Below are 27634 nucleotides of genomic sequence, written 5' to 3'. Positions count from 1 at the left end.
TTAAAATATTTTTCAAATTCAAAGTGTGAGATTAAGCTAATTAACCACAAAGACTTTTTTCCATGACCTTTTTTTGCCCTTCTTTATCAAGGGCACCAATATTTCAGAAAATGACTGTGTTTGGCTCCTTTTTGAAACTTTATCTGTATTTTTTTAATTGTGTCCTGCTTTTACGCTATGTCAGAATGCAACTAACAGAAAAAAAAACTGTGATCAGCTTCATAGGTCTGCATTATCTATTCCCCATTATTTTAGGCAGAAAGGCAAGTTCTTGCTTTAAATGTGGAGGTTTAGACAATATTGAAAAACTTCTTATCAGACAGCCATAATTATTCAAATTAGCTGTGTGCACAAGAATAATTTGCCATCCTCAGAAGTGTGAACTGCATGCAGTTCCAATAATCTGTATGGGTCAACTAGAAAAATCATGTTATGCACTCACTTAGCAGTATATTGATCTTAATATTCATATTCATATTTTGATATGGCCATGCCTGCTGAAGGTAAAAAATATTGTTATCAAGATGCCTGCTATTCATGTTTTTATTCCACTTGCGACTGCTTTTTACAGATAACATTGTCATTTAATGCAAGAAACCTTATATGATATAGCATAGTCTTTACCTTTACCATGTAGTCTTTATTTGACACTTTTTAACAAAACAACACAGTGTAAGTGAGACTAGGATGATTTTATCACATACAGCCTCATAAATCAATGATTTCAATGATTTTCAACATTGGATGTTTAAGTGTCTTGTCTGAATGACCAACTTTTACAGTAATTGGAAAATTGTGCACATTCCTTTGAAAAAAAAATTAGCAATAGACATTGTAAAAAAATAATAAAATGATTATACTTCCTAGAGGTGTACTATACATTTCATAACAGAAAACTGCAGAAATCCATCAGACCATGGAATAAGTTTTTAATTTTCACACATTCAATTTATATAGGGTGTTTTTTTTGTTTGTTTGTTTTTTTTTTTTTTTTGCATACCTCATTGCCAGAGGCACACAGCTGGATGAAAATGACAGCAGCAAAATGGTCCCATATACTGCAAGTCTGTGCTTTGCTCGAGGGGGCATAACTGTAGTAGGTAGAGGAGAGAATATGTGTTGATATATTTAAGCTTGTCACTATTGTTGAATGGTAGCCTGAAGCATTGGGATCATGCATGCCATGAATGGTGGCATTGAAAACTCTGAATTCTATGTAATCCTGTTGCCTAGGGCTACACTAATCGAGCTACCACAATGTCTATGATGTCACTTTATAACTATAGATTTTGTGGTGTTTGTAATTCAACAAAGAGTGAATCTGGGATTTTCTAATTTCCACAGGTCTAATTGTACTGTCCTTTTTTCTTTGGTGGACATTTAGCCTTATTGAGACATTAATATTTTCTGGTTGTGACATCAATAGATATAATCGGGATGTTTCAATCTGCTCAATAATAAAATAAATATCTGGACAGTTGTGATTTACCGTGAAACATTATATTAGCTTGGAATTGTATACTCCTTTGATTGACTATCTTTTTTTTTCCTTACATTAGGATCTCAATGGAGCAATAATAAACCATAGCAGCGCTATATTATTTGAAAGTCTCTTACAAAGCATCTATCTTTATATAATTGCTCTGACTTTCTAAAAATTCCCTGAATATGCAAAGATGGTAAAATGAGGATTCTAGCCATGGTCAAAATGTTGTTTTATGCAGCAGACTTTACCAGCATGTAAAAAAAAAGAAGTATGGATGAGTTTACAATTATTAGAGCATGCTGGAATTTGTTAAAACTCTTTAAGTACGGTAATTTTAGTTAGGAGTTTTCTCACGGGTGCAGAAAGAAACATTGAGCCTGTCAATCCAGCCAGAAATAAAAAATAATTAGATAGCCCCCTTAAAAGAAGTAATTACCCCAGCTCTCCATGTAAAATGAATCCTCTCTGAATATGGCTATTATCACTGTGATGGAAAACACAGTTTAATGGAAAAATAACACTCTCCCACAAATACCATGCTTGTGCAATATTATAACAGTAAAATGGTCATTTTATTTTAATATAACCCCCGACTCTAATATGAACTGCTAATGACTTGAGACAAAAACCCAGCCATTAGGGTTGCACAAGCCAGTGCACTCTTAGTGCCAGTCCCAAGCCCGGATAAATAGGGAGGGTTGCTTTAGGAAGGGCATCCAGCGTAAAACATGTGCCAAATAAAATATGCAGATCACGAACCAGAATTTCATACCGGATCGGTCGAGGCCCTGGGTTACCAACGTCCGCTGTCAGGTATCGTTATCCAACAGGGTACCGGTGGAAATTGGGCTACTGTTGTCCGAAGAAGGAGAAGGAGAGAAGAAAGACGTCTACAGAGACAGCGGGGAAAAGAGAAGTGGAGGAGAGTGGAGGTTCGGGACTTTAAATGTTGGTACTATGACGGGTAAAGGGAGAGAGGTAGTTGATATGATGAAGAGGAGAAAGGTAGATATGTTGTGTATTCAGGAGACCAAGTGGAAAGGGAGTAAGGCCAGGAACAATGGAGGTGGGTTTAAACTGTTCTTTCATGGTGTGGATGGAAAGAGAAATGGTGTAGGGATGAACCTTGAAGGAACAGTACAGTACGAGTTTAGTGAAGGTGAAGAGAGTTTCTGATAGGGTGATACTTATGAAGCAGGAAGTTAAAGGGGTGATGATAAATGTCATCAGTGACTATGCTCCACAAGGAAGATGGAGGGAAAAATACAAATTCTACAGTGAGTTAGATGAAGTGGTGGAAGGTTTACCTAGGAATGAAAGATTAGTGATTGGGGCAGACTTTAATGGGCATGTAGAGGAAGGGAACAGAGGTGATGAGGAGGTGATGGGCAGAGGAGAGTAATGTGGAAGGGCAGATGGTGGTAGATTTTGCTAAAAGGATAAAAATTGCAGTGGTGAATACATATTTTGAAAAGAAGTAGGATCATAGGGTGATGTATAAGAGTGGAGGAAGGTGCACACAGGTGGACTATATGCTATGCAGGAGATGCAACCTGAAGGAGATTGGAGACTGTAAGGTGTTGGTAGGGGACAGTGTAGCTAGAAAGCATCGAATGGTGGTCTGTAGGATGGCTTTGGAGGTAAAGAATAAGAGGGGCTTGGTGGTGGTGAAGAGGTGCTGGATGATTTGGCAACTACTGCAGAAGTGATGAGGGAGACAGCTAGAAAAGTACTTGGTGTGACCTTTGGAAATAGAAAGGAAGACAAAGAGACGTGGTGGTTGAATGAGGAAGTGCAGGCGAGCATACGGGGAATGAGGTTGGCGAAACAGAATTGGGATCGACAGAGAGATGAGAAAAGTAGGCAGGAGTACAAGGAGATGCGGCAACAGGTAAAGAGGGATGTGGCAAAAGCCAAGTAAAAGGAAAAGGAGGAGCTGTATGAGAAGTTGGACACTAAGTAAGGAGAAAAGGATTTGTACAGATTGGAAAGGCAGAGGGACCGAGCTGGGAAGGATGTGCTGCAAGTTAGAGCAATAAAGGATGGAGATGGAAATGTGTAAGAAGAGTGTGTTGAGAAGATGGAGGGAATATTTTGACCAGCTGATGAATGAGGAAAATGAGGAGGAAGTGAGAGCAGCGATTAAGAGGATGACGAGTGGAAAGTCAGTAGGAGTAAGACAGAGTACATGTGTGTGAATGAGAGAGAGAGTGTGATAGTGGAGTGGTGCAGTTACAGGGAGAAAAAGTGGTGAAGGTGGATGAGTTTAGGCACTTGGGGTCAACAATGCAAAGTAATGGAGAAGAGTGGCAGAAGTGTTTTTGATATTTGCAAGAGTGAAAGGGAAAGTTTATAGGACTGTGGTGAGACCTGCGATGTTGTATGGTTTAGAGACAGTGGCATTGACTTAAAGACAGGAGGTGGAGCTGGAGGTAGCAGAGCTGAAGATTTTGAGGTTTTCATTGGGAGTGACGAGGATGGAAACAAGTTTATTAGAGTGGGACGTTTAGGAGACAAGGTGAGGGAGGCGAGATTGAGATGGTTTGGACATGTGCAGAGGAGGGACATGGGGTATATATGTAGGAGAATGCTGAGGATGGAGCTGCCAGGAAGGAGAAAAAGAGGAAGGCCAAGGAGGAGGTTTTTGGATGTGGTGAGGAAAGACATGCAGGTAGTTGGTTTAAAAGAGGCAGATGTAGAGGACAGGGGTGTATGGAGATGGATGATCCACTGTGGCCACCCCTAATGTGGGAAGCTAAAAGAAAAAGAAGAAGAAGAATATGAATGACTAGAGACAAACACATAGCAATACACACTTCAAAGAAGTCTTAAATAAAGTACACATATCGAATAGATTCAAGTATAATTATTATTAATAATTGCTCACATTTTCATACACAAACTGTTTAAACCTTTAAGACATTATTGTCTAACCTGTATTTTTTTTTTGTCTGACCTTTTTTTGTGTGTGTGTGTAAAAAACTGACTCATTTCCTGTGTCATCACTAGTGTTCTCTTCCCTATGTTGAATAGAGAACGGGTATGAAGACTGCCCCTTGATTTAACTCACTAATGATGAAAATTATATTCAAGTGAATGAACTGTAACAAATGACTCACCTAATGGAAATCCGTATTCAAAGGAGCTTGCTAATAGATGAAAGTGTAATGGATCTACTGGGTTATGAGTACCTCTGTCAAAAGCAACCTTTACTCCAGTGCATGGACCTTTTTTGTATTTGTTAACTTCAAGGAAGGGAGATTATTTAAGATCAGTTACAGTTTTAACTGATTAAATGGTATCTCTGTAGTGGATTTGATGAAGCTGTGAAACACAAAATGAGCAGTATTCTGTGACATGATCCAAATAGCAATTGTGTTAGACTAGCTTTGTTTTTATCTATAAAATCCTATTTGTGAAATCCAAATCATGTATTGCTGAGCAAAAAATGAAATATGAGACATTATAAATGCTTATCATTTATTATCTCTTACCGAAGGTTTTACATGAATTTTAACTATAGTGTTTCATATACAATACAATACAGCATAGAACAATAGAAGGAACAATAGAGAACATGAGACCTGGAACTCTTTTTCCTTATGTGAATTGTTTGTTTTTGCCAGTTTCCTCCACAGTTTTAATGGCTGCACACTCAAACAATAGCTGTTGAAACAGGACAATAATTCTTTAATCCACATTGTTTGCTCAGTAGATTATAAGACTTTCATCACAAAACACGATTGCTATCATATGACTCTGTCAAAAGTTTTCATTTATTTGTTGTAATGAAGTCAACACTTGTACAAACAGTGATTATTTGGGATTTGTGCTCAGTTGTATGTCTAATCCTCTTACAGAATTTGTAGTAATTTCCTACCTGTGAAAACATTTACAATGAAAGTATTAAGGTTTATTTCAACTAGAAAGGAAAAGGTTTAAAGTAGAAATAACAGCTTACATGACTTACTTACAATCCTAAATATCTTTCACTTTAATATCAGTGATTCAGTTTCTTTCCCAGATCTTTCAGCTCAGCCTACAGTCCCTTCTGTACTGTACTGGAACAGCAAGGCCAATTCTTTTGTTTTTGCTGTAGACTGAAGACATTTGGGTTTGGGATAAAAATATGAATATGAGACAATAGAACAACATGGGAGCTAAACATTTTAGGTCAGTAAAAGTATTGTAAAAGATTATATTGTAAGGTTAAAGTAAATAACACATGATATTTGGTTGCCTATTCCTTGCTTGTAATTACTGCATCAACCAAGCCAAGGGCCCACTGATATCCCAAACTGCTTAATTCTCTTTTGTTACTTCTTTCAGTTGTTGTTTACTTTGAATGCAGGGTTGCGGTCTGATAACTGACTTAAGCCAACTTTTCATCTTGCACTATTTTTTCCTCTGATGAAGTTCTGTGTAGTGTTGGCAGTATGATTTGGCTGCATTTTAAATTACATTTACAATTGTTGTCTTGCTGAACTACATCCCAATAACATTTATTTCTCTGTAAAATAGCAGGCAGGCTGTTTCTTTAGACTTATGAATTCATTCTGTGGCTATTGTGATAAGTTATCATCAATAAAGATTAGTGAGCCTTTCACAGTTTTAGAAGCAGCCATGCAATAATAAGCTAATAAGCTCATATGTTTTGGATCATGAGCGATACTGTCTTTCTCTACACTAATGGCTTTTCCTTTTCTTTGGTAGAGGTTAATGTTGGTTCCAAAACTCTTGTGGTATGGCCTCTAAATGTCTGCTCTGAAAGTCTTCTTGAAATATTAAACAGTTGAAACATTTGGACATGCAAAAAAGTTTTTGTATTTTTTTAAACAACCTGTCTGGTTGTTAGTACACCAGTGGATTCTTTATTTTTTTAGGTCAGTCCAATTGTTTTGGGCAATGTCTCTGATCAAACACCCCACCTTTTTTAGCTTCAAAATTAATTGTTTTTCTCCCATAGGTTTAGGTAACAGTGCTCTGCTCTTCATATTTTTTTTAATCTTTTTTTTTTCTTTACAACATTGGCATTGTTCTCAAATGAAACCAGAGCTCAAACCAAGTGTAGGCATAATTAATGTTATTAACAAACAATCTAGCAGGGCACACCTAGGCTAAAAAAACTCCCAAAAAACACTTGATATACAATGCTCCAATATTTTTATTATGTGTAATACTTCTATAATTGGTGATTGTTATAAGGAAAGAGAAAGCTGACTGTTGGGTGAACATTTCCAGGTTATCAAATTTTAAAGACAGCTGCCAAGTTTGGAGTGGAAGAATTTAAGTGGCTTGCAACCTTTAGACTAGCGATCACTTTTGGGATGAACTATGCCTAATCTCAAATCTCTTGTGGCTGAATGGTCAAATGCTCACAGTCACACTTCGAAATTTAATTCAGAGACCTCCTATAAAAGTGGAGGTTATTATAACAGCAATAAAGTTAGTCTAACCTGGAATGGGAACTTTTAAGCAGATATGGGTGTGATCAGTCATATAAAATATAATGTCATATTTTTTAACATGCTTTTAGGAAACACAATTGAACCTCCATACTCGAGACCTTGACACACAACCTCGATAGTTCGCTATTTTTGATTTGGAACTGGACTAAGAGTAACTTGCAAAAAATCCAATAGTTCGCGAGAAGCCGCGAGTGGCTTAAAAGTTTGAAAGTTTGTACTAATAAATTACATAAAAATGTTTGGAAAGCTATTTTATTATTGTATTATTCATTTGAAGTAGTAAATAAAACATTTATGACAAGTAATTCACAATTTTCGTTGAGTTTACAGTACGGTACATGTACAATTCCCCTTGAAAAAGAACCCGTCAAAAGGAGAGATTTTCTAGAATGGTCTAGAACGCAACCCCCGCAAGTATCAAAGGTTGCACTGTATATGAATTAAGGATAAACAATACGACATCTGTTTAGCTATATGCAATCAATTTTCTGCAACCCAAGTTATGTAAATCCATCTATTAAGGATTGCTTCGGTACCGACAGCATATTGAGTGACAAAAAACCCTACCTAAGCTATCTCGTGGTATTAATTAACAAACTTTCACAGCCAACAGCTTGGGTAAAGCAAATGGGGTGCGGGTGCGGCGCTTGATGTAAGAGAGAGGGAGGATTCCCTGAGCACTTTGATAATGAGAGATTGTAAGCAGCAGGTGCTTGAATCTTCTCCCACACAATTCACTGGAATTACAGCCATATTGGTTAAGTAATTCTGTCTTGTCATACAGATTTTAGATAGCAGCCATATTCCTCCATAATCAAAGATAGTTAAAATACAGTCCACACTTTCACGCAGATCTCTTGGAACAAACAGAAACAGAGCCTGAGACATGTGGATCGTTTTCTCTGTTCTGGGGGGAATGAATCCCTTGTAAGCTCTCTTATCAAAGCATAGTGTTAAAAAAAAAAATCATTTCATGGCTCCTGCAAAAATCCCATTTTAAGTCTTTGAAGTATCATACACTTGAGTAGACATATCTGCATCTTCTTAGTACAAGAATAAGGGGTGGAGGTAAAAAGAAGAAGGGTGGGATCAAATAAAAATGGTCTGCTGAGCTTAGTACTGGGATTAAAGGCCACTGCAATATGCTGCTTCTAAAACAGTTATAAGTGGAGGTTAAAATGAGTTTTTGAGCTTCGGTGAGCAACAATAAAAGACAGTTGCTGACAATTTTAAATCTGCTGTAGTGAAGAAATAGGTCATGGGTGCATGTGTTTGAACTGTGATTAGATAACACTAGCACTGATGCAGCATTGACCAGATAAAGAAGAATGTAATGACTCAAAGCATCAAATGTATTAAATGAAATGTATTGTACAAATGGTCATTTAGTGAATCATATTAATGGTCACTTTTTGATCTTTTTGATCTAAAATTTAAAAAAAATATATTATTATTCGATCATTACACACACATAGAACATAGAAAAAAAAAAATATATAAGGTCACACAGGCCTTTTTTTTTACAAGAGCCCATATACCCCTGGGACCAGAGGAGACCAGTTGCTGGAATTTTGAAAGAGCAATGTCCCGGGATTCTAGCTTCTCAATAGACTTGGGTCTTTTTTTCCATATTTTTCATTTCATGATGCGCTAAATATTTTCAATTGGTGGAAGGTCTGGACTGTAGGCTGGCCAGTTTAACACCCAAAATGTTCTGCTATGAAGGCATGCTGTTGTAATAAATGCAGTGTGTGGATTAGCATTGTCTTGATGAACCTTGTAAAGCCTTTCCTAAAAAATGACAATAATTCACAATTTTCGTTGAGTTTACAGTACAGTACATGTACAATTCCCCTTGAAAAAGGAACCGTCAAAAGGAGAGAGTTAAAACCTAATGATTTTTTGTTACTCGCGAGGGGTCTAGAACGCAACCCCCGCAAGTATCGAAGGTTGCACTGTATATGAATTAAGGATAAACAAAACGACATCTGTTTAGCTATATGCAACCGATTTTCTGCACCCCAAGTTATGTAAATCCATCTATTAAGGATTGCTTCGGTACCGACAGCATATTGAGTGACAAAAAACCCTACCTAAGCTATCTCGTGGTATTAATTAACAAACGTTCTTGTCTTGATGAACCTTGTAAGGCCTTTCCTAAAAAATATGCTGTCTGGATAGAACCAAATGTTGCTTTAAATCTGTATATGTTTCTCATCTTTAATTAGCGCTGGCCAGTCTCTCTCCTCTTTAGTCAGAGAATGCGGCATCCATGGTTTCCAAAAATTTCTAATTTATATTTGCGTTAACACAGAACAGTTTTCCACTTTGTCTGTGAACTTTCCACAGTCCACCCTAAATGAGTTTTACCCCAGAGAAGACGGCAAAATATCTGGATCATGTTCACCTGTGGCTTCTATTTTTGCACGATAGAGCTTTAACCTGCATTTGTGAATGGTGCGGCAAACTATGTTTACAGAGAATGATTTCTAAAGGTGTTTCTGAGCCCATACATTTTTTTTCATTACAGAATCATGCCTAATTTCAATGCAGTGCTGGCTAAGGGCCCGAAGATCACAGGCTTCCAATATTGATTGTCACCCTTGTCCCTTGTCCCTTGTACCCAGAAATGTTCCCAGATTCTCTAAATCTTTTGATGATATTATATAATGCAGATGATAAGATATTCAAATCCTTTACAATTTGATGTTGAGAAACTAAAATTCTAAAATTGTTCCACAGCTTGTAGACACAGTTTTTGCAGATTGATGAACCTCGGCCCATCTTTACTTCTGAGAGACTCTGCCTCTCTGAAATGTCAAAAGAAGAATGTTAAAATATCTGCAAACTGTTTTCTAATAGGAAACATCTTCTTACCCTGTGCAAGTTAATACTCTTGAATGTTTTCCAGATTGCATATCAAGTATGTGTTTTTACATTAAAAGAGCACAGGGGGGTGGTTACAGACAGTGAAAACATGGAAGTGGTTTACACAGTTGCAGGCAATTTAACAAGTGGTAATATTTGTATTTGTAGTCAGCACTAACAATATGAATAATGTTATAAAGTTCTTAAACTGTATTTTTTTTAGTTTAGTTGACTAGCTAACTAGCTTTTACTAGATTATTATAGATATAAGTTCAGGATGACATGGTTTCCTGAAAGTAGGTTAAACTGCCTGTCAGTTTTATCATATACATTAGATAGTAAACACTGAAGCTCCTGACAGCATAATTTAGTCTGAGTAGCTCAGAGTTTCTCACTTGTAAAATATATTTGCTTATATATTTGTATGCTGTAATTTCAATTTAATTGTGTAAAAAAATGACAGTAAAAGGAAGTTAATACAAACAAAAGAAACAGGAAGGAAGCATTTAGAATGAATATATGTTTGCCAATCTGTATAAAGAGACTTGAAAACAGACTTGAGACAAAGTAATTTATTAGTTTTATGAAAAGAAGGGAAAGAGAATAAATATATATTATAGTAATGTGCTATTATTTTGAAATTTGTCATGTATTATGATGAATTCACATATGTAATATAAAACAGCTTGGGCAAATCAACAGTTATAAATAAAAAGTAAATACAGCATACTGCTGCACTTTAAAGACAAACATTATTCAAAGTGTTTTAGTTTTTTCCCTTTTTTTCTACATTTAAGCATGTCTCAACTGATATTAGGGTAATTCTCATTAATTCTTAGTAATATCTTCCCAATATATTTCAATTAGCAATCCCAGCTGCAAATTAGGCTTATTTATGCATGACATAAAATCAAACTGGGATCACTTATTAGACTCTCACACTAATAGGTTTGCCAAATGTGTGCGAGGGTGCATGTATTTCATTATTTAATTAATGCTCATTTACTTTCCTTGTGCACTGGAAGAACTGTGGAATCTTAAATAAAAGCCCAGCTATTATACTGGGATGAATTGCTGTTTTAAATCAGAATGTACTCTGAAGTATAATTTCAATTATTTTACTTTTCCTATGACACATTGTTGGTAAATATCTGAAAACAAATAAAAACAAATAAATAGATAGAAATTTTGAAAAACAAGAGAGAAAATGGTTCGTCAGAATGCAACTCTTTTATTCAGAATAGCAAAAACATACAAGTGGGAGCTCACTCAGTCTTTTCGACCTTGGGAGCCCATAGCAACTATTTAAGTGCAAGATATGAGGGAAGACTCTGTGTGTGTGTGTGTGTGTGTGTGTGTGTGTGTGTGTGTGTGTGTGTGTGTGTGTGTGTGTGTGTGTGTGTGTGTGTGTGTGTGTGTGTGTGTGTAAGTGAGTGAGTAAGAGAAAAGAGAGAGAGTAAAGGAGAGAGAGAGAGAGAGAGAGAGAGAGAGAGAGAGAGAGAGAGAGAGATAGAGAGAGAGAGAGAGAGAGAGAGGAGAAAATGGAAAATTCAGTGCTGCCCAAACCAGTCAAGATGTTCCACGCATTTTTGACTAAATCCTTTTCATCATTTCTCTTTTCCAGGAAGTCACTCCAGAGGACAAAGCTCTATCTCAGGCCTAAGGAGCTTTTGAAAAACCTGACCTCAAGGAGATGAATATTTATGGACTGTGAACAATGGAATAAGAGACAGCACCTTCTAGTAAAGCCAAATGTATATTTCATTTTGTTGCACCTACCTTGATATATTGATACAACAATGAGCTTTAAAATGCTTTTACACCCTTGAAAGGGTCCACCATTGGTCACCTTTTTAAGTAAGAAAAAACACAGAAGGATAGACAAGAGCTGGGTTGTTGCAATGTCTCCACCTTTATTAAGTGGAGTCAGATTGACCAGCTGCTGTGGCTTATGTTCACTGCTTGTTCTTCTATGTCTCTTTCTGACCACTTTGGCAGCAAAAACTAAAGGCCCAGGCCATGCATATCTAAACTCTATTCGTATCGATGGAGACATCTCTCTGGGAGGACTGTTCCCAGTGCATGCAAGAGGCCATGGTGGAAAGCCATGTGGAGAACTGAAAAAGGAGAAGGGAATTCATCGTCTGGAGGCAATGCTTTTTGCTCTGGACCGCATTAACAATGACCACGACTTGCTTCCCAACATCACACTGGGGGCCCGTATTCTGGACACTTGTTCCCGAGATACACATGCTCTGGAGCAATCACTAACATTTGTCCAGGCACTTATAGAGAAGGATGGGATGGATGTGAAGTGTGCTGATGGTGGCTCTCCCATCATTACAAAGCCAGAAAGAGTTGTGGGTGTCATTGGTGCTTCTTCTAGCTCAGTGTCCATCATGGTAGCTAATATCCTGCGCTTGTTCAAGGTAAGTAACATTGTTCCCTCTAGGCTGAACACATTTCTGATGCTGCTCTGTGCCGAACAATGACAATAAAATGTGTAAAAAGGATTTTTAGTAATATCGAATTGTAAGTAATAAGGCAGCATGTACAGCATCTACTGAAAATTATTCACTGTAACTAGTACAATAAATGTGAATGCGGCTTAATCTGGCTAGATGATATTAGCATGTGGTGCTGTCAATAGTTGTCTTCCCAGTCCTTAGAGCTAATGCTAACCAGACAAGGTCAGAACGGCTTCAATATTAGTAAACCCTATGTGGTGTTCTGTTTGATTTTTTTTACCTGAAAATGTATTTTACCAATTTAGTCACAGTCACAGTGTTCAGCAAACCCTGCTGTCATGGCCATTTCAGCAGCTAGCTCCTTACAGCTTTCATTCAGTTCTTTGAAGGACCATCATTCAGCTGGGATATATGTTAGTGCACTTAGCTAAGCCTAATAGCAGGTATGAAAAAAACATACATTTAAGATTTCATTTCATAACTCTTTTGAATACTACTATCATACCACAGTGTGAAGAATAAAAAATGATCAAAGTTTGTAGTGCATTATGGGAATCTACTCATTTTATCAGAGAACCCTGTGAGATCCATGAATTCTATGCAGTTTTTAAATGTGACACTTTACTGAGAGTCTAAGAATTACTAAGAATTCTAGTGTTTAAGGTAGAGTGACAGTATAGGCACCCACAGCTAGGTTCTCTTCACAGTGATTCATGTATTCACACAGCTCTTTTTTTTAGTTGAGAAAACTGCAGCTTGTTTTTAAAAGGTAAAAATGAGTTCCTGGTGGCACAGCAGGTTGTGTTCTGAGCTTAAATGACTGTCTTTGTGGAGCTTGATTTCTGGAGGTGTTTCTGTCTTTTAGGTTGTTGCTGCTTGTTCACCTTATTTCCAAGTAGTTTTCCTTCAGGTTCTTGTGAAGGTTAGTTCATTTTGAACAAATCATTAATATGACTTTTGACTAATGAGAGTGAGAGTGAGAGAGTGATTTGTTCATGCCTGCACCGCATCATTCATTTGTAATGTAAAAGCTGGTTAGGCTCTGTACAGGAAACAAAAATGATTATTCTTGAGATTCAAATATTTAAAGCAAAAAGAACAAAAGCAGGAGGGAAAAAAGTTAACAAAAGAATGAATGACCTGGACCAGAAGATTCAAGTAAACTAATCATTTCTGTTTTCTGTACAGAATCTATGGTTTTTCATGTTATAAGTGAATCACTGTCTAAGACATCTCATTAGTCCTGAGTCCTGTTATTCCTGAACAACTCATCACTAAAACCTAAAGGAAAGTCACATGTAAATAAGGAGACCTTGTAGAGCTGCTCCACAAAGAAAGGAAAATGGATTTGCTATGCTAAATGGCTCAAAGATATTAGTGTGTAAGAATGGAGGGCTGTCCAGGGTGTATTCTTACCTCGTGCCCAGTGTTTAGACCCATAATGACCCAGGCAAGTATAAAGCAGTAAGTAATAATACATCAATAAATGAACGCATTTATGACACTTTATGTTCATTACTCCTATGATTTGGTTTCTATTTATTATAAAACATGCCATCATATAGACTATCATGAATAAAAAAGTAATTTTTCTATTTTCAAACATCAAATATACTGCATATGTATCCTGGAATGTCAGGTAGTACATCAGTATGATGAATGTTAAATAGCAAGTTTTTAATGAATGCTTGGGTGGTGAGGATATGAATATGTAAATTGCTAAATGATAAATTGAATGTGCAAATAATAATTTTGCCCACCTTCATGCAGTGCAAACAGAATAGTAATATTAAAATATGTACAAAAGGACTTCAGTTGTAAAAATCATGGCCATGAATAGGTGATGGCTCTCTCTTTTTATTTATTTATTAGAATTAGAATGGAAATATTCATCAGCTGCCCTTTCTACATTTGAAGAAAATATTGCTTCTCAAAGTGTGTAATACTGGGTCATTTACAATGAATTTGTTTATTTAGCTTAGCTTTAAATAATAACAGGCTGAATTATTTTTCTGGTAATGGAAATAACATTTAGGCAACGGTTCTGCAGCAGTTTGCAGATTCATGCTATTAGCAGTTTAACTGCCAAAGCTTATAGCACCAGAATTATCCCAGACTAACCTAGAATAGCAAATATTTTCTCTGCTTTAACCAGATAAGCATTTACTGGACTTGGGTTTGCTTGTGATATGATGAAATACATCTGCAGACTCTACAGGCTGGCTTTTTCCAGACATTGATTAAGCTAAATCCTACAAGTAAAAGTCCTTCTATTGGGAAATGCCCCATGATTTTTCCCCAACACTTAATCCAGCCAAGAAAAAAACATGCTTCTATGATTTATATTCAATTCCTGATGCGACAGCTAAAGCAAGTCATTACTTTCACTCCTGTTTGCTACATGAATTTTGAATCATTCTGAAAGATCAAAAGGCACCTCTCAAATTTCTGATGGATTCTGTGTAGTAATGTACCCAAATTTTGTTTGCATTCAGGTTCAATTTTGCACCTGCTTTGTATGAATAATGTACGAATCTGCGCTTAGCTATGTTTGTCATCTGCCGCTAGTCTGTAGTCGGTGTGATTGATCCTTTTCCTTGTTCTAAGCTGGGTGGCCCAGAGACAGCTGTGTGTTTAATGGATGTTTACCAAAAAAAAAAGAAGACATTTATGCAGTGGCATTCATTGGTGCTGGAGCTGTGATTACAGACATATCTATGGCAGGGTGTGTGTGTATGGCAGATTTGTGGCAGTGATGATATGCCTTGGCACATAAGCACATTTAAAGCATACAGCTAAAATGCTACCATTACTAATGGAGAGGTGTGTGGTCTGGATCAGTGCATACTTGATGTGGATGGATTGCTAATATTGTAGACACAATTTTTTTATTTTTTACTATTATTCATCTCTGCACAGTAACAATCAGCTCTGAGATCGCCACTGATTAAATGCTTTAGTCACCAACCTTTCAACTACACCACCGGTTGCACGTTACACCTTTATCTATGCTCTTCAGCTCTTTGCAATCAGCCTTGATGTTTTTTTCCCCCTTGAACAAAAGAGGTGTCTTCCCACCCCCATTTGTCAACACTACTTATTTCAACACTTTCAATGAACATGCAATTCTCCTTGCATTCAGACATAAATGCCACTTGTTCTTCTTCATCAGTTACATTCATTTACTCATGGACAGCTTTCTCTTCTTCTCATTCTTATTCCTAAACAGTTTACTGTCTGTTGCAAAATGCCTGAGTGCTGAATGCCACTGCTGGTAATCGCTTGTAGTTTATGCAACATTTCTACAGTGCTCAAGCTCCAGGATTTTCCCTGACTACACATCAAAGGGCTTACAAGAAAGAGGCTGGTGCTAAATCGTGCCCTTTTTCTTGCCAGACTATATCACTCTTTTCCAAGATACTTTATTATGGATTAAACAGTAAATCTGTAAATGAGCTGGTGTCTCACCTCATTTATTTAAGAGGTGGACAGAGGTGTTTTCTCAGAGCAGACAGATGAGTTCACAGAAAAGCAAAGTGCATATCATTTTAAGACATTTCCTTTTGAGCTTTAAGTTTTTTTTACCTACTGCAGATAGTCTTCATTTGTTTCTTGAATCAATATTGGTCTTGTCAAATACAAAGTCTAAAGCACCTAAGAGAATGAGCAGAGACATGATAACATCTTGATACAACAAAAGCATCCGCCCTTAAAGACACCCTTTTATCTACACCGGTTGATAAATGTGAAGGAAATCTGTCTCTGCAGCAGTAGAGTGTAATAAGTTAATGCACTTCGCCTGATTAATATTTTAAATAAACATTGCATAACAGCTGTTTGGTACAACTTCATCTTCGGGAATTCTTCCTGAACTCATCGTTATCATTTAAAGGTTATAAATGAGCACTGTGCTGACTTGAAGGCTGTCAACCATTGTTTGGGCTTTTGAAAAATTGTTGGGTCATTTCACTTAATTTAGAAGATCCAAACCTGTTCCAGCATGATAATGCTCCTTTGCAAGTGAACTCCATTAAGGTTGTAGAGCAAGATCTTGAATAACTTGAACTCTAAACTCAACCCTATAGAACAGCTTTGGGATAAATTGGAATGGTAACTGCATCGCAGGCCTCCTCACCCTACAGTATATCAGTCCCTGACTTTAATAAAGTATTTATTGCTGAATGATGCATCATCCTCTGCACACCTGGACTGACAGATTTTCTGTCATTCTTTATAGCAAATCCTCTCAAGATCAGGTCTGTCCAGAGATCAAGTCCAAGTTATAGACATTCACAGTTGCCAAGTCCCTGCTCCTGAAAAACACCCCACAACATGACAATTCTTGGGATGGTTTTGGGCAGGTGTTGAGAGGTGTCTGATTTCTTTCAGACATAATGTTTTTAAATTGGGAAGGGTTTCCTCAGTGGTTAAGATCTTGGACTTCTGATCATAAGATAATGAGTTCAAATCCAAGGCACCACTATGCTGCCACTGCTGGACCCTTGAGCAAGGCCCTTAACCCTCAACTGCTCAGTTTTATAAATGAGATGAATTGTAAGATAAGGGTGTTTGTCAAATTTCATAAATGTGAATGTAAAGTGAGACCAAACAGTTCAATCTTGGTTTTATCAAACCAGAGAATCTTGTTTCACACAGTCTGAGAGTCCTTCATGTTTCAAACTTTAAGCAGACTCCCATGGGTTTTGCCCTGAGGAAAGGCTTCCATCTTGCCACTCTGCCATTAAGCCAAGATTCGTGGAGAGCTGCAGTGATGGTTGTCCTTGTGTAACTTTGTTCTATCTTCACACTGGATCTCCGGGTTCTTGGTCACCTCTCTAACTAAGGCTTCTCCCTTCTCCCCAATTGCTCAATTTGGCCAGGCGGCCAGCTCTTGGAAGAGTCCTGTTTAAGAATTACAGAGACTCTGTGTGTGTGTGTGTGTGTGTGTGTGTGTGTGTGTGTGTGTGTGTGTGTGTGTGTGTGTGTGTGTGTGGCATGAACTCCAAAAGACCGTGAAGAGCTATTCTTTACTTCATTCAATCGAATAAACATTTTATAGTGTCAATATTTTAGAATATACAGATTTTTTAAGTATGCTACACTCTATACCACATACTGTATTGTGTACTACAATTAGGATTAAAGTGCAAAAAGTCATAAAAGTCCAACAGCAGACACATTTGTAGATTCTTTGCTTATGTAATTGCAAATGTGATAAATTGTGTAAACGTGTTTCAAATTAAAGTGAACCCTTACAATTTCCACTTAGGATACTGCATTTAAACCATTTTATACGCCCAATGATCGGAACTCCACAACAATGTCCACATTTGCATATGACTAGCAGTATAAAGGTGGCTGTGTGCACAGTCAATAAACAGCAAATTATAATAAAATATGCTTTATCCCATTAGGTCGATTAATTGGAGTGCAAAATAGGGGTTTAAAGATTATGCATTATGTCACTGATCATTTCTTAATCTTACAAAATTGTGAGGTATACATTTTGTGAATGACAGCAATTAGGCTATTGTTATACTATAAACATGATTGAGAATATTAGCGGTATAATTCTATGGTTGTACCAGAGAACTGGAGAAAGAAAACAAGTATTTTTCTAGATATTGAAGGAAAATGCTGCCTTCTTTGAGCTATGCCTAAAGACAGTCAAATTGCATGCATTTGCATGCAGAAGGCTCAGAGTGTCCAAGTTTCAGCACATTGTGTGTGTACCTTTTCCAATATTTCTTCTGAGATCAAGGCATTGAAAGAGAATTAGTCTCCCTTTTTATGCAAAGCCAGTTCTTTTCCACAAGATGTTGGCTTTTTATTAGATGATGGAACATTACTTCATTAGGGATTTGGCATAAGTTGAAATCGGTGCTCTGTGCCGGGCAACCAAGATCTTCTTTTCTGTTCTCAACAAACCATTTCAGCAGGGACCACATGGGTAGTATTTAGCAGATTATGTTCCACATTTAGGTCAGTATTTATGACAGTTTTACTTGATTCAGAATCAGATTACAAAGGTGCTTAAGTTCATTTTTTTTGGCGGCACATTCTGATAATTAAAAATGTCAGCATGCAGATTTCAAATATAGACCACAATTTGTCATTAGCGAAATAGAAAATACAGATATAAAAAGTTTGTGTTTGTTCTCTGCTCTTAGATTTAACACAACGTAACCTAAAACCAAGGTAGAATTAGAAAATAAACAAAAAATGTAAATAAACTACAAACTCTTGCACATTGTTGAGTATTATATATACAAATAATCCACTAACAGGCATCTAGTATATTGCAAATATATTCTTTAATTAGTAGCCTTAATTGTAATTATCACATCAATCACTCAAATTAGTGTCCCTAATTAATTATCTGGCACCTAACAAAATAGTGCTTTCCAGCACTAGAAGTATAACAGAATGCCTCCAGTTTCGGCAAGAATGAAAATGCAATTCTATACTATACTATTCTATATTCTATGCTACAGTATTGCAGCAAGTTGACAGGCCATTATTTTAGTTTTTAATGTTATGTGCAGACACATAATTATACACAAAACTAAATGTATATATTAGGTGCTAAATTAAGCTTGTCCCATAAGAGAAACTTGGGCAAATGCATTTTTTTATAATGCAGAGCTGAATTATCTGAACTGTACAGATAAATCTTGGTCAAAATGCAGAAGAGGATCAGGGACTCAATAGGCAGCCTATACTGAGCTAGATTAAAATCAAGAACATGAACCGAAAGCAGGCCAATATTAACAAGGCAATCAGAACAGTAAGGCTTGGGGTTTTCAGGCAAAAATCTCTTTACATAGCAGGGTCTGTGTATGTGTGTAAAATTGCATGCAGGTGTGTTCAATCAATAGCTTGGTGTCTGAGCGCGCTGCAGAGTGTGGGAAGTGTAGGCAATGGTGGCCAGGTTTGGAGACTATATTTTTCACAGATAATTGAGTTGCTGGTTTGCTGTGACCTGACAAAGCTCATTAAATTGTATTGTGTGCATAGGATGTAAGCTATTTTGCTTTTGACTTAGTATTTTTACTTAAATTAGTTAAATTAATAGAACAGTGCTAATGGCAAAATTGTGGTGGAGACCAAAACATTATCTATTAGTTTTGCCATTGGTTTGTATGTCTATCTATCAATGCACCTGTACAAGAGTCAAAGAATATTTCAGGAACAATTGAACATACAATTTAAGCAATTATCATTGTAACCAGAAGATTTTTGGAAATGGTCCAAAAAGGTCAAAGACACAGTAAAGTCAAATGTCTGAAACAGTCTTTTTATTAAGTCTCTTCCTTTCGGCTTGAAGAGTGTTTTAATAATTCTGAATTGCTGAATATAAAGGACCAGACATGTTGTTGGCTCAGGCTCGTTCCTTCAAAGCTGTTAGTTTCGAGTTCTACTTGTGTAAATGTACTTACAATCCGAAACATGATATTCAGGATACTGTGGTTACAACAAATAGTCAGACAATGGCACTGCACTTTCCTTGAATATTCGAAGCAAGAAAAAGAAATTGAGACATGCCTAAGACATGTTTTCATGTCTTAGGCATGAAACATCAGTTCATGTGCAAAATCCACACCACTGTCTTTTAAATCTATAGATATGTCTGTGGTCTGAATAATGGAATTATGATATTTCAATTGTATTAGCCCTGAATACGTCATTCTGTCATTGCTTTGCTGAAATGAGCGATGTGAAACAAAAAGTAAAGAATTATCCAGGATGTCACTTGATAAGCTCTGACACCAGGCATCCCAGCTTCAAACATAAAAAAACAGCCTTAGAGCATTTTCTCTCTCACATTTTACTGTTGGAATTATATGTTAAGGCAGGTAGCGTTCTTCAGGCATCTGCCAAACCCAGACTTATCTGTCCTACTGCCAAACACTGAAGTGTGATTCATCACTCCAGAGTACATGTTTATACTCCTCCGAGTCTAATGGTGCTGAATTTTATATCACTCTTACTGATGTTTGACATTGTTCATGGTGATCTTAGTTTTTTTTTTTGCAGCAGCTCAGATTAAAAAAACAAAACAATGTTTAGCTCCTGGGCATGCTAACTTTGCTTTCAGAGACAGTGTGTGTCAGAAGCAGTTGTACCAACGGAAGACAAATGATTTTTTTTTACTTTGTATGTACTTCAGGCCTCTTTGCTAGTGTGTGGCCTGTCACTTTAGAGATGAGCTGTTGTTGCTCATAGATGTTTCCATTCAGTTCTCCAGAGCATCCCAATATCCTGCCAATGTTTTCCATGGAGATTACATGGCTGTGTGTGTGCAAGTAAACACCTGTGTAAGAAAATGCCTTAAATAGGTAAGTACACTATTTTAAAGGGGTACTCCACTACATAGACTCATTCAAAATAGGCACACAGACTTGAGTTACACCCAATCACATGTTGACTGACTCACAAAGTGACTTGAAATAAAGTCTAAAGATGTAGCATTTCTATTGGGACAAATGCAATAAACAAACAAAGCTATGATAAAATATATAACTGAAAGAATATAACCATTTTTTTTGCCCAAGCTTTTTAGTTTTGTGAATGTCTTAACAGCCATTTATTATGACAACATTTGTGTGCAGCTCACAGAAGTAATTAAGGACAGCATTGAAAAAGCTAGACAGGAACAGATACTTGGTTAGAGAACTTACTTGGCTGGAGAATGTAACTATTATGGCTCACTTTTAAAACTATATACAACGTGTGGGTTTTTATATGTTCATGCATATAATCTATGATATCAATGCTTTATTAGAACTCTACCATTATCACAATGCTGATTTCTGTAATCTAGCTATCTTGGCCTCTGTTCTAATTCAGCATTGCCCTTGCTGTCCTAACTCTGCAAACCCTGAGTAGAGAAACTAACCTCAACCACAATAGCTGTAACTGGATGTTGGTATGCCGTATACTATATACATTATACACAGAGTTTAGCCAGATTAAATAATAAAAAAAAAACCTACACTAACAACACTCAATGCTCATAAAATAGAAATAAACTTGTATAAACACAGGTAATGCTTTTCCAAGAAAGAGTAATTTATTACTGGCAAAGAGAATGGAAAAAGGATGAAAGCTGGAAGTATTTTGAACAGTAGAAATTCATAATAAGGGACATTATAAATCTAAAGGCAAGCAATGTACAAAGCATATATCCTCATTAGGACCATAATATTTCGATGGTTAAAGTCTACTGTCATGGGGCTTGTTGTCTAGGCTCAAGTTTAGGTAGAGGCACAGTGATTTTCTATTCGAAGAAAACATGATTAATAAAACATCTAAAGAAAGAAAGAAAGAACATCTAGTCTGTGTTTATTCAGCTTCTGAGCAGTGATTTTAAAAACTGTTAACCAGTTGCTGTAAATGGAAAGGAGATAGTACTAGAGGTTCTTCTTCACATTATGGTCAGGCAATATGAAATACATCTATATATATATATATATATATATATATATATATATATATATATATATATATATATATATATATATATATATATATATATATGCTAACACAAGCAAACTGTAGGCCTGTGGTTGAAACAATTTTAGCCTGAATTTATTCTTGTGGATTTATTTGTGGGAAACACACTAGTGTTTATGAAAGAGTGTCAGAAACTGTATGCAGCTAAATCAAAGCAGTGCTCTGTAACAGCTGTAGCTGTTTCATAATATTAATGAAATCTGCACTATTTAAGTTATTCAAATGACTTAAATGACATCCAATGGGTTCTGCAGCATAAAGAGTGATATTAAATGAGGTGTAACATTACAGTGAATTTTTAGCAAATCAGGTATGTATGATAGCTGCAGTATTATAAAAAAAAAATCCCAACAAATTGTTTATGAGAGATCTCTTAACTGTTAACATGAAATTTTGCATGCAAATGGGCCGTTCTGCTTTTAAAATCAAGTTTCAGTAATTTCATTTTAAGCAACTGACACCATTATTTCTCATTGCCTTATCATGCCATGGTCATCCAAATGTATGAGCTTAACTGTCACAAAGATGTTAAGTGAATGATATACTAGAGTGATACCTGGCTATGTCTCATCCTGCAAGCTGTGCTTTTAAACTATGAAGGATATCTCTCACTACATTGCATTTGAGAAAACTGACAGCACGTACACCCTCACCGTTGGCTGCGTTTAACTTGTAAATTGGTCAATTGGGACAGTTGGGAAGCATTCTGTTAATACACAGCCCTGAGAGGTTTAATTTAGAATATAGCTGCTGTTTTCTGCTCAGAGACCAGAACAAGGACGATCCCAGGGCAGGTGCTTGGCAATCCTTGTGGATGACTGTTTGCTAAAAGATTTTTCTGTACAGCACTGGATGGCTGAGTCACAAAAGCCAACTTAAAATATTTAGCCAAAAACCTAGATAGCAATAGTTAGCATTGTACTTCTTTGAGTCTTTTATCTTTTAAAAGAAACTATCAGATTGCTTGCCCAGCATAAGTGAGAACAACAGCACCAGAAACTAGCAGCACCTGACACTAGCCTCTACCCCTTTTTATAGGAAACAAGGCCACTATAGTGCCCATTTATGTCTGACATGATTCTCACCGTACTCTCAGTCTTCCTCGCTCAATCTTTGTGAGAGACCAATAAACCTTAAAACAGCAGTTATGCTATTCATCATAGACATATTGTCTGCACTTTGATATTGTTTTCTGGAAATGTGTTGAAAAATTTAATTTTTATAATTTTTTATAAAACTTTGTGATTGTTCTGGTCTCAGGGCATATGTGTGTGTGTGTGTGTGTGTGTGTGTGTGTGTGTGTGTGTGTGTGTGTGTGTGTATATATATATATATAACTACAGGGGAATTAAGTTGATCAGTCACTTCATGAAGTTTTGGGAAAGAGTAGTGGAAGCCAGGCTGAGAGAAGAGGTGACCATCTGTGAGGAACAGTATGGTTTTATGCCGAAAAAGAGCACCACAGACGCATTATTTGCTTTGAGAATGTTGATGGAGAAGTCTAGAGAAGGTCAGAAGGAGTTGCATTGTGTGTTTGTGGATTTAGAGAAAGCGTATGACAGGGTGCCAAGAGAGGAGTTGTGGTATTGTATGAGGAAGTCAGGTGTGTCAGAGAAGGTGTCTGAGGGTGGTGCAGGACATGTATGAGGACAGTGTGACAGCAGTGAAGTGTGCAGTAGGAATGACAGACTGGTTCAAGGATCGGCTCTGAGCCCTTTTCTGTTTGCAGTGGTGATGGACAAGTTGACGGACGAGGTCAGACAGGAGTCTCTATGGACTTTGGTGTTTGCGGATGATATTGTGATTTGTGCTGAGAGTAAGGAGCAGGTTGAGAAGAGCCTGGAGAGGTGGAGGTATGTGCTGGAGAGAAGGGGAATGAAAGTCAGTAGGAGTAAGACAGAGTACATGTGTGAATGAGAGGGAGGGCAGTGGAGGGGTGCAGTTGCAGAGAGAAGAGGTGGTGAAGGTGGATTAGTTTAAGTACCTGGGGTCAATAGTGCTAAGTAATGGAGAGTGTGTTAGAGATGTGAAGAACAGAGAGCAGGCAGGGTGGAGTGGGTGGAGAAGTGTGGCAGGAGTGATTGGTAATAGAAGAATATCTGCAAGAGTGAAAGGGAAAGTTTATAGGACTGTGGTGAGACCTGTGATGTTGTATGGTTTAGAGAAAGTGGCATTAACTAAAAGACAGGAGGTGGAGCTGGAGGTAGCAGAGCTGAAGATGTTGAGGATTTCGTTGGGAGAGACGAGGATGGACAGGATTAGTTTATTAATTAGAAATTAGAAATTAATTAATTAATTAATTAGAAATTAGTTTATTAATGGAGGGACAGCGCATGTAGGATGTTTTGGGAACAAAGTGAGAGAGGCTTGACTGAGATGTTTTGGTCATGTGCAAAGGAGGGACATATATCGGTATATCGGTAGGAGAATGCTGAGGATGGAGCCACCAGCAAGGAGGAAAAGATGAAGGCCAAGGAGGAGGTTTATGGATGTGGTGAAGGAAGACATGCAGGCAGTTGGTGTGAAAGAGGCAGATGTTTATTATATATATTATATTATATAACTAACCCAAACTGGCAACCCTGCCATTAATTAATCCTTCTGCTGCTACTCTAGTGTTTATGGAGTTAGCATGGGGCAGTGTGATTGATTTCCCAAAGGTCCTTGCAACTTTTCATTTATTAGGCAATTCATTACTATTGATCTGATTTTTCATTTTTCTGCTTAAGAAAGTGACAGTATTTACTGCATGATTTATGCAATATGACCCCATTTGATTATACCACTTATAAATGTAGCTATTTTTGTGGCACTGTAAACTATTAAAATAAAAATAAAAAATGGAAACTGAAAATTGAGGGAAAAATAGTCAATAGTGTTTATCTCATCACAACTCCTGTACTTATGACATTTTCAATTAACAAATGTGCGTGATGCATGTAAAATATTTTTTGTTAATTGAAATTTTATATATATATATATCTATATATGTATATATATATATATATATATATATATATATATATATATATATATATATATATATATACACACACACACACACACACACAAACAGTGCAACCATGCAACCTTGATACTTCCGGGGGAATTGTACATGTACCGTACTGTAAACTCAACAATGAATAATACAATGATCAAATAATTTTTCAAACATTTTTATGTAATTTATTACTACAAACTCTGTTTTGTAATGTTACTCCGAACTTTCAAACCACTCGTAGATTCTCGTGAACTATCAGATTTTTTCCGAGTTACTCTTAGTGCGGTTTCAAATGAAAAGTCACAAAATATCAAGGTCGCAAGTGTCAAGGTCCACCCATAACATTATGACATTATAACATTATGACCGGTGAAGTGAATAACACTGATTATCTCATCATGTCACCTGTTAGTGGGTGGGTTATTATTCAGCAAGTAAACATTTTTGTCAGTGTTAGAATCAGAAAATGGGCAAGTGTAAGGATTTGAGTGAGTTTAATAAGGGCCAAACTGTGATGGGTAGACGACTGGGTCAGAGCATCTTTAAAACTGCAGCTCTTGGCAGGTGTTTCCAGTCTGCAGTATCTATCAAAAGTGGTCCAATGAAGAAACAGTGGTGAACCGGCGACAGGGTCATGGGCAAGGCTCAGTGATATACGTGGGGAGCGATCTTCTTCTTCGTGATCCGCATATCTTATTTGGCACATGTTTCACGCTGGATGCCCTTCCTACTGCAACCCTCCCCATTTATCCCAGCTTGGGCCTGGCACTAAGAGTGGACTGGCTTGTGCAACCCTAATGGCTGTTTTATATATATATATTATATATACAGAGAGAGAGAGAGAGAGAGAGAGAGAGAGAGAGAGAGAGAGAGAGAGAGAGAGAGAGAGAGAGAGAGAGAGAGAGAGAGAGAGAGAGAGATGCTTATTCTACATATTTAGTCCATTGGCTGAGGCACAAATTTGATAAACTGGAGAGGATAACGATAAAATCAGAATTGTAATGGCACAGATGGGTTACGAATAATGTCATTGAGTCACCATAATTAATACCTGCCCTCTCTTTTTCTATCTCTCTCTCTCTCTCTCTCTCTCTCTCTCTCTTTCTTGTTCTCTCTTATAGCTATTTGTTATACCTAATTTAAATACATGCATATTGCACAACATCTCTGTGTATGACTTAGAGCAGCAGTGTTGATTTATGCACTAATTGGGACTCAAAGCACTTTTGTACGTTGCTCGGGATAAGGGCATTTGTTAAATGCCTTAAATGTAAATGTAAGCATCTGTGACCATGGTACAAGCAAGATAATCCATGGCTAGGTGTGTACTGTATGATTTTAATGCATCTGCAGAGGCAACCATCCACCTCTTTGCTTTGGGTTGATATTCATCTTCCATCTAATGCATAATAATTGTGGATTAGTGAATTATCCCATATATATAAAAACACTTTTGTCTGTATAGTGTGTGTGTATGTATGCATGTATATATACATATTACACTTCTGTATACAGTATACAATACAAAAGCAGAATTTCATTTGTAGATGGGTTTAAGCCTAGATGCCTGCTTAGCACAACAATCAGAAAATATATAAAAACTCTTATGGAGCACTTTCAAAGATTGTATTTCATCGCACACTTTGTATTCCAGACGGATACTTTCTCTTTCTTCTTCCCTTAGGATGGGTTATGCAAGGTTAGTGCTTTTTGCTTTTCTGACTGATGAGGCTTTTACGTCTTGGCAGAAAAATACAACACTTTGATTGCACTGACATAAACTTGGCAAACTTTAACAAAAAGCCTACATTACAGTAAGACCCCAGATAAACAAGAGTCCATTTATTAATGAAATGTAGTTAGTCCAAGGAAATGTCCCTGTCCCCCAAGTGAGTTTAAGTTCTAAAGCAAAGAGTAGAGGAATTTGTTAACATGGTATTTAGGTTCATATTGTAAAGGTTACACATTGCAAATAGAAAGATAAAAACTTGCTAAATTTAAATAGTCTCTTATTTATTACTAGCTAAACATTTTAATGAATTCAGTAAACATTCATTTGTTTAATGTGATAAATGGGATTTATATTATAAAAAGCTTTCATTGGATAAATTGAAGAAAAAAAGAATTGTACAATGTTTTGCAATTTGCTCTTATTAATCGTTATCATGTGTAGGCACAAGCAGAACCAGGTGATGTCTCTCATCATAGTCTCAGAAGGTGCCATTGTATCTTTAATGTTTTTCTTTTTCTCACTTTATTTGTTTTGAAGCTATTTCAACTTTTTCCCAATTGGTTTGATAATAAAGGGGCACTGATTCATTTTCCACCATACTTTTAATATATTGTAAGGCATCAGACTGATTTTCATCTTTGAAATAAAGAATTGTAATAAAATGGTACTGCTGTGCTAAATATATATTTAGTTGAACATAGTTTATTGTATTATTTCGATATGTAGCCTTAATTTTTCTACCCAGTATGATTGCAGTTTCTACACCTCAGAGGGGTATATAAAGCTTGTGGTCAGAGGTGCCCTGAGTTCAAATGTGGACATTATCTAAGAGCTACACAGAAATATATTCTTGTAATGTGATCTAAAATATTTTCATATGAGACTATAGACTTTGATGGTACATCTTATACCCAAATAATATTCTATTAGTATTCAGTTTTAGCAGGATATAAAGCTACTGTAGCTCTATTTATATAATTTTTTTAAGATTCTTCTTGACATCAGTAACTGTATATATAGTGTGTTTGTTCAGAATATAATATAGGTTTGTTGGAGGTCTGTGTGTGAAAGACAGTGCCAAATAATAAACTATAA

At 36.6% G+C, this 27634-nt stretch overlaps 1 protein-coding gene across 6 annotated transcripts in view; it reads left to right on the top strand.

Annotated features, from left to right (window-relative positions):
* Positions 1–27634, top strand: part of LOC124383807 (metabotropic glutamate receptor 4-like) — a 134851-nt gene that overhangs the window by 27888 nt on the left and 79329 nt on the right. For all 6 annotated transcript variants that reach the window (XR_006925282.1, XR_006925281.1, XM_046846144.1 and 3 more), the window contains exon 2: positions 11447–12251. Coding sequence is in view for 4 of the 6 variants with exons in the window: in XM_046846144.1 (XP_046702100.1) it covers positions 11724–12251 (528 nt within the window). In the remaining 2 variants the exon portion in view is untranslated. The remainder of the gene's footprint in view (positions 1–11446; positions 12252–27634) is intronic.

The sequence above is a fragment of the Silurus meridionalis genome, chromosome 1 (genome assembly GCF_014805685.1).
Source record: "Silurus meridionalis isolate SWU-2019-XX chromosome 1, ASM1480568v1, whole genome shotgun sequence".
Classification (NCBI taxonomy): Eukaryota; Metazoa; Chordata; class Actinopteri; order Siluriformes; family Siluridae; genus Silurus; species Silurus meridionalis.
This window is presented reverse-complemented; position numbering and strand designations above follow the sequence as displayed.